General features: G+C 42.4%; 1 protein-coding gene across 10 annotated transcripts in view; it reads left to right on the top strand.

Annotated features, from left to right (window-relative positions):
- Positions 1-16,189, top strand: part of PDE5A (phosphodiesterase 5A) — a 115,113-nt gene that overhangs the window by 67,276 nt on the left and 31,648 nt on the right. For all 10 annotated transcript variants that reach the window (XM_081876771.1, XM_081876768.1, XM_081876766.1 and 7 more), the window contains 2 exons: positions 12,084-12,155; positions 15,119-15,208. In XM_081876771.1, the coding sequence (XP_081732897.1) occupies positions 12,084-12,155; positions 15,119-15,208 (162 nt within the window). The remainder of the gene's footprint in view (positions 1-12,083; positions 12,156-15,118; positions 15,209-16,189) is intronic.

Raw genomic sequence — 16,189 nt, forward strand, 5'->3', positions numbered from 1 at the left:
GTTAAGTCACTTTGAAAACTGTAGTTCTCATAGTGGAAAAGGGATCTCCTAGCTACTCTCAGCAACCTTAACAAATTACAGCTCCCATAATTAATTTGGGGGAAGCTACGGCTGTTTAAAGTGGCATCATAGTGCTTTAAATGTATGGTGTGAATGAGACCTTGTCTCATGGTGTACTCTCCTCTTGATTGCCACAAGCAGAGCATGGGGTTGAGTAACATGCCCGTAATATACACTGAAAACCACATTGGGAAAGATGGAGGAGTTATTTTTGTTGTGCCTCACTTTATTCGGTGATAAGAATTTTTGAGGTGTTCTTGTGATAGTCCTACAAACGCAGCTAATCATAGTAACAATGAATGCACCAAATGGACTCACTTTTGCTAGTCATTAGCACCCTGTTTTGCTAGTTTTTATTGTTCTTATTATCTCCATCGCTGTCCTTCTGAGGCCAGTCAGCATTCATAGAGCATCTTACAAAAGAATTACAAAAACAGCACAGGATAAGTATTCCAATCAAGGTTTAAAAACTTTAAAAGCCTGATAAAATAAAGAAAGTTTTTGTCTAGTACGGAAATGATGGCGAACCTCCCTGGAGGGGACAGTCCATAGGTTGGGCAACGGTACCTAAAAGGTTCTCCTGGGTTGCTAATCACCCTGCTTCTGATGGGGGGGTCACCCAATGAAGAACCCCAAATATAGATCTCAGCACACAGGAGGAGTCTTGATACGGGAGAAGATGGTCCAAGGAATACCATGTGGGGCTTTAAAGTTAAGCTCAAGAGCTTTAAACTGAGCTCAGAATCAAACAGAGATGCAATGCAGCTGTTTCAAAACAACTGTGATGTGATCCCACCTCCTGGTCCTTGTCAGCAGTTTTGTAGCCCCACTGCAGACTAACTGGACCTTCCAGACCATCTTCAAAGGCAGCCCCATGTAGACTGCATTGCAGTGATCAAAGATTACTCTCTGAAGGCTAAAAATCTATGATAGCCCCCAAAGCAAAAGCACAGCCTCAAGGAATAGCAGGAGCCTGCATGCAACTAATAGAAAAGCAACGTGCATTTATAATACAAGAAAGTGGGCACGTGGAAAATGTGATGGTAGTGCATCTATTTTTATACTTACATTTTAGTTTGAGAATCACCAGGAACTATATACTTAGAAATAGACTCGCATCCTTCTTTCCATGAAAGGGGAAGGCATGAGAAATGACATTGTTTTGTGGCTTTTTTTGTGTGTGTGTGTATATATATTTATTCTTGCAGGAAGAAAGCTAAGACAAGAAGCTGCAGGAAACTTCAGAGATGCCCATTAGATGTTGGGGCCAGTGAAGTCAAGAAGATGATTTGGGTTGAGTACACACCATAAATTTGAAGCACATGGCTGCCCCCAAAGCACCATGGGAACTGTAGTTTCCCCCTCACAGCCACAATTCCCAGCACCCGTAACAAACTATAGTTGTAGGATTCTTTGCAGGGAGTCCTGTGCATACATGTGCTTTAAATATTTAGTGCGCATGCCCTCAGCCCTTCTCTTCAGAGCACATTTCTGGGAAGTCTATCTCACAGACTTTGAATGGAAAGGATACCTGCAGCTTTAGAGCAGAAGAAAGCAGTTTTAGAGCTGAGCCTACTTTAAATCACAGAAGAAAAAGAGCTGCTCAGGGAGAAATTTAAACTGAAAAGTTCAGATCTGTGGAGTGGGGGGGGGATGTTTTTGTTAAAGGAAAATGATTGGGAGAAATGGGGAGGGGATCACCATACTTCAGCAGGAACACTCTGACCCTTCTTGAATTTGACAGTGTCTTCTGAACCAATAGTATTGGGCGGGATTCCTAATTTATCCAGAAAACTTCCTGACAAACATAACGCCAGGTTGTTTCAATATTCCTAAAGTGTTTGCAGCAGGCAAGAAGGAAAAAAGTGGCAATTTTGTTGGAACAGATGTAATAACAAGGTCGCTCCCCCTCTGAATAGATTCATCATGTAGGGATGGTGAACCCATGGCTTCCAGAGTTTGTTGGACTTCAACAACCATCAGCCTTAGCTAGTCGGGGCACTTGTCAGGAATGATGGTTCTGGGAGTCCCACAACATCTGGAGGGCATATGTTCCCCGTTTATGATGCAAGGGGTCAGGAATGTGGGTAGAAGAAATCAAGGCTGTGGAAGTCTAGTGAGAAGGTGTTGAGGGAGGGTGCAGACAGATGATTTAGAGGGCAAGAACATCAGAGAAGAGCCTAGGCTGTGACTATGAGGTCGCATCCATTCCATACTTTTAAAGCGTTCTTTAAAACGCTTAGAGCCAGTGTGGTGTAGTGGTTAAGAGTGGTAGACTGGTTATCTGGTGAACTGGGTTCATGTCTCCGCTCCTCCACATGCAGCTGCAGGGTGACCTTGGGCTTGTCACACTTCTCTGAAGTCTCTCAGCCCCACTCACCTCACAGAGTGTTTGTTGTGGGGGAGGAAGAGAAAGGAGAATGTTAGACGCTTTGAGACTCCTTGGGGTAGTGATAAAGCGGGATATCAAATCCAAACTACTCCTCCTCCTCCTCCCCTTCTTCTTCTTCTTCTTCTTCTTCTTCCACTTGAACAGTCAGGACTTTCTCCCAAAGAATCCTGGGAACTGGAGTTTGTTAAGGGTGTTGGGTAAGTAGCTCTGTGAGCGGCCTCCCAACAACTCTCAGCATCCTTAAGAAAGTGCAGTTCCCAGGATTCTTTGGGGGGCAGCCATAACTGTTAAAGCTGCATAAGAACACTTTAAATGTGTGATGTGACTGAAAATGCAGGCAAATAGGCAGGTGGAAAGGAGCAGCTGGACAAGAGATGCCCAAGTGGGGTTGGATGGTTTGAGGGGGAGAAGTGGGAAAGATGTTTATCAATTCAGTGGAAGAGGGGAAAGAAACGGGACGAGGGGATGGTTGGGTATGACTGAGTATCCTTGATTTGGGCAAAGAGCAGGAGCAGCTTACTGAGTAAAACATAGATTTATGTGTTTGCCACATTCTGTAGGACAAATGGGAAAAGAACCCCATGAACGGCTTGAAAATGCAGTGGTTTACTGGAATGGTCTAATGATTAAGGGAGCCACCAGTTTTAAAGGCCAGCATAGGTAGAACGGCTAACTGGTATCCATTGTTTAGTTTTCTGGCCAAGAAGGAAGTTCATTTCCATAGGGGTAAAAACAGCCAGAGTATGCCTAAATAAATAAATATATCATGCAATCCACATCTAAAATAATTATAATGCAATCCTCAGCTGAATGTGAACAGGGCCCCTTTGCTCTAAAAGAGACAAATATATATTTCCGGCCCCTTTGTGCATTCTTTGGTTTAGTGGATAATTTTTCTTTAGTGCTGTCTTTACTGAATCTTATAATCGTCACAGGAAGCTTTAAAAAAAATGTTTAGTTTAGGAATAACAATGAAAAAAAACAACAATGGCACATTCTCCCTTTGGGGTTTGAAGTAGCTTTCACAGAATTAAATCTCAGATCTGAATGTACAAGAATGCAGCGAGAAGCATCCAGATAAAATAAAACGCTGAACGCAGCTAGCGATGCTACAGAAATGCCTGTGGCCTAGGGAGAAAAGCCTGCAGGGAACCAGGAAGGGCAAAGTCGTTTTGAAGGCTAAAAGTCAGCATGTCTATTTTAGGCCAAAAGAATAAAAAACAATAGTGAGCATTAAACTCCACGGCAGTTGATATGATCGTAGAAGCTTTTCCTTTTCACACAAATGAAACATCCGAAATGGAGCAGCAATGAACATTGTGCTCCGGAAGATTAGAAAGACAACTAGCTGTCATGGGAGGCTTCTAGCAAGGGTAGCCAACGTTGTGCCCTCCACATGGTTGGCCAACAGCTGCCACCATGCCTGAACATTGGCCATGCTGTTGGAGGCTGACTGGAGTCCAGCAACATCTGGAAAGCACTATGTTGGCTCCTCCTGGTGTAGAGGACACACCAGTCATGAAACTACGACAATAAGTTTACTCATTCCAACAAGAGCAAAACAGGAAACTCCTGGCTGCACCCAGGTTCAACCAAGTTAAGTGCCACCTAGTGGCTAGACTGTATAACAACACTGTCCGCACAACAGACAGCGGCAAAGTGTTAGTGGAAGAGAACTGTAGTTGTATTGGCGATGAAAAGCCATGCATAGAGAGAGCAGCAATGGGGGAAATGAGGGTAAAATACAATTATGGCTGCAAAATCACAGGCTTTACAGCTTTGACTTTAAGTCTTCCCCATGAGTATGTGATACAGTGTGCAATTCAACCAAGGTGGGATTTCTGCCTAAAGTGTGTAAAGTTATGCCAACCCATATTGTGATGGGCTTGCCATTATTATTTTTCCTTTTACAAAAAATAAAAATTATTGGGTGTTTTTTTTCTTTTCCCAAAGGGAACATGAGAACATACAGTAACTCCCTTTAACAAGCATTTTCCTCCTCCCACAAGTCACAAAATTCTATGGAAAAATGTTATTCCAAAGCTTCAGATGTGAGTCCTGCACATTTACAGCACATCATTTCCCCATATGAATCTCTGAGAATGGCACAGACTGTATCACTTGCTCAACATTCAAAATGGGTTGCTGGATTGGCCCTGTACAGTGGTACCTTGGGTTACATACGCTTCAGGTTACATACGCTTCAGGTTACAGACTCCGCCAACCCAGAAATAGTACCTCAGGTTAAGAACTTTGCTTCAGGATAAGAACAGAAATCGTGCTCCAGCGGCATGGCAGCAGCAGGAGGCCCCATTAGCTAAAGTGGTGCTTCAGGTTAAGAACATTTTCAGGTTAAGAATGGACCTCCGGAACGAATTAAGTACTTAACCCGAGGTACCACTGTATATCCGTTAGTCATTGCGTAGACTGAGCTGAATTTGCATGAATAGGTTTTCCTACGGCCACATTTCTCCAAGAATGACTGGCCGGCCAGAGAATCACCATTTGGTGGAAGTAAGTACCAAGCTGCTGAGAGGGAGGCGAAGACATCAGAGTCTGGATCTGGTGTGCAGAACTCATGTCTATTTCTGTGTGCAAAGAAGCTTAAATCTGTTTACAGTTTCAAACTTCTATGTATATTTCAGCTATTTCTAAACTCCTATTCTAACACGGAGAGCCCAGGACTTTGTTGAAATGCATGCTGTCACATACACTGTGTTTGTTAATTGTGTAAACCTTGGCCTGGCCCTCTCACCCCTGTAGGCTTGAAGAAATTCTCTCGAGTTGCATGTGTCATTTATTAATTGCCTATCTTTAGGAAGCTAGAGGCTGCATACATTTAAAGCAAGTTTCCCCCCACCCACCCAAGAATTCTGGGAACTGTAGCATGCAAAGGGTGTTGGGAATTGCAGCTGTTACTGGTAAACTACAGTTCCCAAGCTTCTTTGGAGCCATGGACAGGATGTGCTGTAAATGTTATTTAAACACTCAGTGTGTGCACAGCCTTTGTCATGGACCAGGCTTATTAGTGCAAGGCAAATACTTGGCATTTACTTGGAGTTGCACCAGTTCAAATGAGTTCAGAATCTGTTCTGGCTGGCTATAGAAAATAATTTCCTTTCATGGTCCAGCCAATCAAGGATGTTAACATTCCTTTAAACTAAAATAATGCTGAGGCTTATCACCCAAGAGAGTCTTCAGCATGTGCCTGTTTCTTTCCATTTTTCACAATCCCACATATAACAAGTCTAGGGTCCTGCAGCTGGATCCAAAGAATAAAGGAGCCTGCATATGGTTCACATGCTTTCCATAGTAAAAGAGAAACCTGCAGGGCTAATAAGGAGCAGCTGAATGGTCTTTTTAGGCTATATTAACACAGTCCTTTTTTTACTGTTCCTCACAGCTCTTTAAGAACCACAAGTTTCCCTTTCATGGCAGGAAGCTGTTTACACAGGGCGAAAGTGTTCTCCTTTTGGATTCTTCAGTGCCTGCGATACCATTGAAATGGATTCAGCTTTCTGTGGTTCAAAGCTAATAAAAATAAAAAGGCCAGTGTTGTGAGCCAACACCTGCATGTCAGCTGTGCACCTGTGGACTGGTGTCAGAGCACATTGGGAAGCTTAGAGAGTTTACTCACATTCTCAATGTGAGCTGCTGTGTGCTTAATACTGAAATCTCTTTGCTCTGGAATCCTTACACAAGGGCCGGTGGTGACTGGACAGTAATAGACAAAATAGCATGCATTGAAGAGTACAATAAATAACCCTCCTTAAAGCATGCTGTAGCATTTGTGGCATTGGCAGGGACAATTAATGTGGCAAAGAGCCTGGGCTATTAGGTTTGGACCTGGGGGGAAACAGATGCAAATCCCTCCTTACTGGTGGACAGCCAATATGCTGTCTCTCAGCCTAACTTACCTCATAGAATTCCTGTGAGGCACTTATAGCGCAACCCTGTACAGTGGTACCTCAGGTTAAGTACTTAATTCGTTCCGGAGGTCTGTACTTAACCTGAAACTGTTCTTAACCTGAAGCACCACTTTAGCTAATGGGGCCTCCTGTGCTGCCGTGCTGCCGGAGCCCGATTTATCTTCTTATCCTAAAGCAAAGTTCTTAACCTGAAGCACTATTTCTGTCTTAGTGGAGTGGTTACATACCTGAAGCGTATGTAACCTGAAGTGTACCACTGTACATGTATTCCCATAGAGTTCAATAGGGCTTATTTCCCAGAAAGTGGGTATAGGATTTCATCCTAAAACACTGCTCTGAGGTGGTGTAGATAAGGGCAGGAGAAGAATGAACCAAGGGCCACAACTAAGACTGTTTCACTATCCCTCTTGATTTATCTTCTGCGCCAAGTCAGGCAGAAATGCAGCAGGTGCAGCCACTAGTTGGATTTCAGCTTCTTGCGAAACTGCTTAGAGACGCAGAACCGGGGGCGAAAGGGAAGCATATTTTTGGTGGAGTTGTTGAGGCAGCCACTTACACGTTGAACTTGTTGAGGAGAATTGATTCCATTAGCGTGCAGACCTCCACCAAGAGAGAATTTAGTGTGTGACGTCATCCTCCTGGGGGATTGCTGATCTGCCTAAAAGCAGGCCTATTTACGAAAGCCATGGTTGCAGTAGATGTTGGTGAGAGCCGGAGATTTGCTTGCCTTGGGGGATGATCCAGAGAAAATGGATGAAACTCCGCCAGTGTAAGAGGGAGCTGTGAGGCGTTTAGTTAGGAATTTATAGTAACAGGAGTTTTGTGGGTGGCTGTGGGGTGTTCTTTTCGGTGAAACTGCCATGTTATCTGTTCCTTGTGGTATCTGTTGTATGCAGATAAAAAGAACTTGACTCAGGGCGATCTGGACTGTCTGTTCTTTGAGGTATGATATTCTAAAATAAGGACACTTCCGTTAAATTAAAAGATGCCTTGGGAATTGGAGAGCAGCTGTGTGATGGTATAAGTTGTCTAAAATGGTGTCAGCCTTTGTACATCGATTTTGTGTGTGTGTTTGGCTATAGTGTGGGGCGGGTGAGGGGTTTGCATTATTGTTGCTCAGACTTTGTTTTGTTTTGGAAGACTTCTTTAAAGTGTGGGACTTGTATGATGATGCCAAGAGTAGTTTACCATTAACTTTAAAAGCGCAAAGTTGGATTTTATGCAGTGCGCCTGACAATGCAACCTTTATTTAAAACGAGCATTTTGAGACCATGCTTGCTAATGGCCAAGTTCGCAGCACAATGATCCCACTTGTGTTGCCAGTAGCTTGCAGAGCTTGGTGTGAAAGTGAGTGAAGAAGCCTATAAATCACCATCTAACCCACTGAGATAATGAAAGTGTTTTTCCACCCAGTTTTGCAACTTGGCTATTAGAACATTGGTGCTTAGTGGGTGAGCACACTTTTCCATATGTCTGCTTTGCAAAAGATCTTGTGTTGAGGTCTGCATTAATAGCCAAAGGCATCATTTCCTGTTTCGTATCCCTTTCAAACAGCGGTGGTCACAAATAATTCTATTTCTGGTGGACTCCAGGCAGCAGCCCCTTGCTACTAATGTGCTAAAGCTGCTAAACTGAATTACAGCCTTCTTTATCTTGTACATCTTTGGTTTCCTGAGGGTGCAGAAAGCTCACGAGAGGCAACAAATAAACAAATAAAACTTTCCTCTCTCCTACTGGGATGTGGTTAGAAGATCTGAGTTGCTAGGGGTGGGAATTCCAGATATTGAGAGCCTCCAGGCAGGCCTCAGTGGGAAGTGAAAGCTTGCGCAAGGTTCTGGGTTACTCTCAGACCTTTTTTTCTTTATATAAACGAAACAGTTTAAAACCAAGCTCCCCCCACCCTTCCCCTCTCTTTTGTGCAGTGGTGTAGCTGGACTGGACTTTTGTGCTGAACTCCAGGGCTCCAAATGGCCTCCCAGAGTGTGCCATATGATGGTACCAGTGGCAAACAGGTCTGGAATCAGCAGCTGGGCTGGGATCAGCATGCCAAAGCCCCATGGGGTCGATGCAGGTTATAATAGCTTCCTCCTTCCCCTCTCCCCACATTTTAAGGTTAGCTTGGGTTAGTTTTAATATGTACAGCCCGTTTTTCTATTAAAACAACACTCAAAAGTGGCTTACAATGTAATGCAGCAAAAATACAATGTGAAATGTAGTAGGTAAAGCTACATATTCAATATCAAGAGCGATAATTTATTCCAGCTGCTGATCATCTTGTGTCCTCAGCAGAGCAGACCTCTCCCCAAAATACCACCCCAAATTACTGTCCTCCTCCACCCCCTATAACAAAAGGGTGCTTATTCCTAAGGTAAATGCATTTTCCATCAGAGAAGTAGAAGCAAACCCCATATTGTTCTCATTGGCAAGATGGTGCCATGATGTAAGTTACTTTAAACCTGCTACTTGGTCATTTCAGAATGGTAGCAGTGTATTTCCATATAACATATCATGGTGTATTGTTTCTATCTGTTATCCCCCCTCTCTTTCTAATACAGATTTGCCTTATATTTTCTCTGTCTTCATGTTAGTATGGTATATCTACACTAAAATTAATTCAAAATATTCATTAAAACTGCAAAACTGCACATGCTTAGAGTATTGGGGGGGAAACAACCGAGGTCAACAAACCTTTTTTTTTATATTGCTCTAACATACAACTGAAGTAGTACAGACAACCTCTAAGGGGGTGGGGTGGGGAAGTAAGAGCATATGCTGAAGAGTAAATGCTTATTACTTGTCCAGTAATGTTGTTTGGAATGATGAGTTTAACTCTGTTCCAGTTTGTAGTGCACTCTTGGGGTATGCATGGAAGGTTTGTCTGAAGGATTTGGGTTAGGCTTTAATGTCGGTTCGATTCATCTACTTAATTAAGGAATGTGTTCCTAGGTTCATTTCCCACAATCTGGTCTTGTTCTTACTCATGGTGGTATTATTTGATCAGTTTTAGGGAAGAATAAAAATCTTACTTATGTGTGATGATGCTCCATCAGCCTAAATTATGCATGTTTAGATTTTTCTCACTTTGCTGAATGTTTTTCACAACTCCAGAATCCATTTCTCCAGGACAAGAAAGCATAGATGCTATATATCTGCAGATAACTATCTGGAACTGGTGCTATATTTTACATGCCTTTCTTACCTGGCTTTCAATCTGGTGCACCCAATACTGCACCCCCATTGCACCAGTGTCCCAATCTGGGAAGGTAGCAAATCTAGAAGAAGAAGAGAAGAGAAGAGAAGAGAAGAGAAGAGAAGAGAAGAGAAGAGAAAAAGCTCTGATCCCAAACCTCCACTGCCTTGTTGCTATACTCGTTTGTAAGAAAGGCTTTGGGAGTAAACCCTATGGAAAAATCAGTACCCATTGCCTTTCTTTGGGAGAAGAAAAGGCTGAGGAGTAAACCCTACACAAATCTGGAGTGGAGTCGCTAAGGCGGTTGGGTGGTGCCTTGTACATCTATTTCCGGCAACTCCTGCAGCCAAGCTGTTGCCAAATGTATTGAACTGCTTTCCTTTGGACCACACCAGCAAGGTCGAGGAGTGTGTGTGTGTCTTGTTGTCTGGGCAGCCCAGGACCTCCATCCACACTGTCCAGGCTTGCACCCCAGAGAGGCCACTTTGGTGCTGCTAATGCAGCAAAAACAACGTGGGAGTCAGCAGTTGCAAGTTACCGGTCTCTGCATCCACAGCAGGCGCTGTGATTCTACAGCGGTTTGACTTCACCCCCGGAGGCGCACTCCATTGTCTTTTGAGACAGATGGATGCCGCCAGCAACAACAGATATCCCTTCCTCCTCACCACCACCCTTCCTCTTCAGAAATTGTTTTCTTCTGTGCCAAACTTTGAAAGGAGGTTGAAAGAGGCAGGAAAATAAGTGAGGTGGGATTGGGCTAATGGTTGCAGAGCTATTTCCCTTTGGAAGAAAGCACTTCAGATTCTGCGTGCAGATAAACCTTTCAAAAAAAGCATCTTGCTATTTTCATTTGCTTTGGACGACAAGTGAAACATCAAAAGTTGCTCATCTGACTCAATTACCTCTCTGCAGGAGGTCCCAAGAAGATCAGATATAAGTGTATTAATGGAGCACTCCCTTTGAAACTTTCCATTAATGCTCATGGAATTGTGGCTGTTAACATCAGGAAGCTCTGAAATCCAGCAGAGCTATTATATGTACACAAAAAGCAGCTAGGCATTTCAAGTCACTTGAAATTAAACAGTTACTTAGAAACTCCAAAGACAACACACACAGAGAGAAAAAGCATACTTTCTCCATCTGAACTAAATGAACTTAAGGAGCTTTGAACATGAACTCCTCTTTTCACCATCTGAATCAAGGAGAATACGCTACATATGTCACTGGCAAGCTGTAGGCAAGCCCTTAACTTGTGAGGATGTGGTATGCAAAAAGAATAGCTTTGATTTTATTGTAAATTCTGCCTCTTTGTCTGTGTCTTATTTTATTTATTCTATATTATATCATATTGTGTCTATTATTAGTCTATTATTATCATTATATATTCTGTTAGAACTTTGTATTAATTTTATCTAAAGTGCCTTACATAATTTTGTTTAAACGTTTGATATAAATAAATAATCACATTTAAAACCAGGTTCTGGGGAATCTGAGGCTTGGAGGAGCCACAATGTTTAATAACCTGCCAATGCCTGTTGCGCAGCCCCGCCCCACTCCCAAAGATTGCCTACAAGCTGGAAAAGATCCTAGTGGGGTTGTGCATCCTGAACAGAATGTGGCCGATTCAACATTTAACCAGAACAAGTTCAGATGCAGGGCAGGTTCAGATGCAGGGCATCACTGAAGATGCAGAGATGAGCAGAAAAGGAAATTCTTTATTCAGGAAAACAGCATACAAGCAGAGAGGTCTCAGGCAGAACCAGCCCCTATAATGGAGCATCTATCCCCTCCTTCTCTGCTTCATCAGCTGAGTCTGAGCTGCTTTCCACACCTGGCTCCTCTTGCTCACTTAAGCCTGTTGCTTCTTCAACTTCCAACCATTCCTCCCCTCCCATCCCCCTCTGATCTGTCCTCAGTGTCTCACCACCACTCCTCTGGCTCTCAGGCTTCCCTAGGGTGCCTCCCACCACTCCTCCTCATCCAGCCAGTTCTTGACATCAGGCAGCCCCTGGTTCACTGGGGTGTGGTCCACCTGGAGTGATCCGGGGCTGTCAAAAAGGGGCTCTCACTTGGTAGGGGCAGGAGCAGAAAACAGTGCAGGCTGAGATTCCTGCCTTCCTTGTTTCCTTCTCTACCACCCTCATCTCATTGCCATTGACTGTTGTCAATGTGGTACATAGAAAACTTTTTCGAACACATGGTTGTTGTAACGTCAAAAGCATCAGTTTGTCCCAACAGTAGGAACTGACGGAAATATCGAGCATTGGATTTGGAGAACTAAAATACATTTTGGAGTCTTCTTGCCATCTGTTTTGTCAAAGTTGGAGAAATCACAGTACCAATCAAGTTCAGATGTTAAATACACATTTTCATTTAAAACATACATTTATTTAAAAAGAAGAAGAAGAAGTTACTACATAGCAGCTACTTGATATCTAATGTTCACTTCTACATGACTTGCAGTCAACACCCTATGGAATTAACTAATATTTCTATATTTTATTTTCATCAGGTGGTTGGTGTGGCACAAGCAATCAACAAGAAGTCTGGTGGTGGAGGAATATTCACTGAGCAAGATGAGAAGGTATAAATGATTAGCTTCTCCCCACTTTCCATGACAGCAAAGCTACTTCAAGTGCCTCCACCATCTGAGGTGGGGCAGGCAGCTGCTAGGGAAAGGGCCAGCTAGGTGGTAGCACCCTGGCTGTGGAGTGCTTTCCCCAGGGAGGCTCACCTGGTGCCTACTTTAGTGTCATTTAAGCACCATGCTGAAAAGAGTTGGCTTTGAAAAATTCTGCTGGCCGTTAGTACCACCTGGATTCTTTTGACTTACCTGCTGTTGGACTAAGTGGCTCCTAGTTTAGTCTGAATTTTGTAATTTGATTGTTTTTTTATTTTTGCACATTTCTTTGCTATTAAGGATGAAAAGCAGGACATAAAGGGTTTTTTTAAAAAAACTGTTTTGTTGTAATATTAATATTCTGTAAGCTACTTGGAAACTTGTTAGAAAGCGGAGAATCACCTAATGAAACAATAAATAAATAGAGTAACATGAACTAATTAATATTTCTTTCAATGACCATGTGAACAGCACAAAAGTAAACCACTTTTCTACTGACAACAGTGTGGGAGTAAATTAATGCAGTTTGGAAGCATTCAGACATTTGGAAATTATATTCAAAAGAAGTACACCACTCATATATATTCTAATGTGAGTGGTCTATACATTAAAACAAAATAAATAAGCATTCTGTGTAACAGAGCTTAGAAATTCAGCAATTTCATTCAAATATAGACTCATAGAAGTTGTTGGTATACACAGATAATTTAATTTCCTCTCTGTTTACATGAGTTTATTCTGGATTGTTTAGTCTGCTTGAACATAGTACTAGAGCCTCAGAGTATTGGGATTCATCCAATGAAGACAAAAGTCAGTGTTTCTTCACATGTTGCATAGTTAAAACTCTAGAATACGCTTCCCCAAAATGTAGTGATGGCCGTCTGCCCAGATAATGTTAAAGGGGGATAAGACAAATTCATGAAGGATAAAGGCTGTCAGTAGCTTTATTATACATCCTGGATCAGAGGCAGCATGCCTCTGAAAACCCATTGCTTGGAAACAACAGCAGGAGTACAGGCGGCGACCATTTTGCACATGTCCAATTGATGCGCGACCGCCACCACGTAGGTCCTTTTGGACCGGGAAGAGAGCTGAATGGGGGCGTAACAGAGCAAATTATGTCCACTCCACTGATGTGCATGGGGCAAGGAACAGAACTCCCCCCAAAATGGCTGCTTCCCGTTATGCTATTGCTCTCATGTCCTGCTTGTGGGCTTCCCAGAAGCATCTGTTTGGTTGGTCAGTGTGAGGAAACAAGATGCTAAGCTGGATAGGCCTTCGTCTAATCCAGGGGTAGTCAACTTTTTCATACCTACCTAATACATCCTTCTTGATGGTAAAATTTCCTTGTTCCGTAGAACCCCCTACCACCCATCTAGAATCCTGAAATGCCCACTAGTGAGCACTAGGGACCAGGTTGACAACCCCTGCTCTAATCCATCAGGGCTCTTTTTATGTTCTTAATAGAAATCACTCATTTATGAGCTGCTTATTCTTCTTATTTATTGAATTTGTATTCATTTGTAAATCTCAGGGCAGTTTCTATGATGAACTATGATTGTACTATCATTATATCTATTCACTGTTAAATCTTCCAATACTTCCCCAATCCAACTCCCCCAGATGCAGTTGGACTACAACTTCCATCATCCCAAGTGCTGGCTGGAGCTGTTGGAAGTTGTAGTCCATAATATTGAGAGAGGACCAGTTTGGGAAAAGTTGCTCTATTCCACTAGCTGACAAACATTGGCAATAGCAGGATAAGAATTCATTCATCCTGTCTAAATGGAATGTGTGATGAACATCTGCAGGACATCAGAAGTAATATATTTCCTAAACAAAAATGGCTCACAAGTTTGCTATGTAAGCAAAATTTGATTCCTACTTTTAAAACACATAATTTATTGTATGATAGGTGGCTATACCATGTGTTCAGTATTTAAGGCTGACGTAACTTTTGGTGTGTGTGGTTCCCCAGAACTACTTATTATGGAATACTTTCATCATGAGAAAATAGAGATAAATATTGCATGGGTTGTGCTCAAGAATGCACTTATTCATGAATAAATACCTTGATGTCACTGATACTTCTTAAGTAAGCTGTGGTTAGAAGTGAGACACATGTTTCCAAAACAAATGCAGAACTCCTGGCAACTGCTGACTAGCAGAACAATTTTATGTATAATTGTCAAAAAATCTGAAACACTCTTTGATAGCATCTGTAGATTGTTTTTATTATTGCTCAGGGAAGGAGACTCTTTATTTTATTTGCTTTGGACCAAGTTGATGAGGGTCTCTGTAAGACATTGTGCACTTAATATTGCAAATAAGATATTCCATTGTCCAACTCTGGTTTTGTGTTTGCAAGAATTGACCACAAATCTTTACCACTGGGGATATGGTCACAGGTAGAATTGGGTATTTTCGGACAGTATATAAACAACACTCGTTGCTACTAAAGCAGGTTTCTTGGGAACAGAAAATAACAACTCTTCATGCCATATCCAAGTAATTGGAGTGCTGTTAGAAACAAGAAAACACAAGAGCATTTCAAAACGTAAATAACTGTTTGGGGAATCTGATATAGGCCTGTACATGTTGTCCCTTCTTTGGGATTGTTGACAGATACTGAAGACAAATGGCAAAGAGCAGAGAAGTAATATCACACTGGTTAGGATTGCCAATGTGTTTTATGCAAATGTTAAGAGTCAATATAAACCAATAGAGAGGAAAGCACCTAGAGCAAGCGAGACTATTTTCTGTCCAATTTGAAACCTCCCCTCTCTGCTTTTGTGTTAGTAGGATTTAGCCCAATCTGGTCCTTATCTGTACTGTATTGTACTTTTACAGTGATTAGTTGACTATCTCCCAGCCATCTCAATACTCAGTCTGCCAATTCAATTAACTTAGTATTACCTGGTTTTTAGGATTTTGCTGCATACCTGGCTTTTTGTGGAATTGTTCTTCACAATGCTCAGCTGTATGAGACATCCCTGCTGGAAAACAGACGCAACCAGGTGAGCCTAAAAAGTCACTATCCCATCTATCTATCTATCTATCTATCTATCAATCATCTATCTATCTATCTATCTGTCATCTATCATCTATCTATCTATATCGATCATCTATCTATCATCTATCTATCTATATCGATCATCTATCTATCTATCAATCATCTGTCTGTCTGTCTATCTATCTATCATCTATCTATCTATCTATCTATCTATCTATCTATCTATCTATCTATCATCATCATCTATCATCTATCTATCATCATCTATCATCTCTTGCATAATGTATGGCTTGGAGTTGTGGGCAGAATCAGTGTGGGAGCCTGTCCATGTGGCCTTGATTTGGCTCGCATAGTCTTGGGCTTTCCAAGGCCTCTATTTGCTTTATATCCCATCTTTTCTTCCATAGAGCACAAGGTGGCATACATGGGTCTCCAGCTCCCCATTCAATCCCCACAACAACCCTGTGTGTTAGGTTGGGCTGAAAGGTAGTGACTGGCCTAAGGTGAACTTCATGGCTTCATGGGGATTTGATCCCTGGTCTCCTAGGTCCTTGTCTGACTCTGACCACTCTACCAAACTGGCTCCCTGCTACTTCAGATAGCTGGAGACATTAGGATTGAACCTGGGATTTTGTGCATGCAGAGCATGTTCTCCCCCCACTGAGCCACAGGCCTTATATGAACATGTAGATTGTACCTAGCATACAAATACCTCGATGGGCAGTGGTGAGATGTAAGTAAAGAAGTAGAGAGTTGAGAGGTTTCAAATGCTTGGAGGGAAAGTAGAAAAGAAAGGAAGGTAAATTCAGAGCATCTGCCCCCCCCCAATTTTCCTGACGTTGGAGTGAGTTGGAGCCTGAACAAGCCCTGATCCTGCGTCTTCTGTAAACTCACTCAGACTCTGAGGCTCCTCCACATGTATTAATAGGGTGTTTACTGTATCTGGTGAATCAGAGTTGGTCTCTCTCAGTATGTTTCTAAGGGT

Source organism: Podarcis erhardii (assembly GCF_964252035.2).
Source record: "Podarcis erhardii genome assembly, chromosome: 9".
Classification (NCBI taxonomy): Eukaryota; Metazoa; Chordata; class Lepidosauria; order Squamata; family Lacertidae; genus Podarcis; species Podarcis erhardii.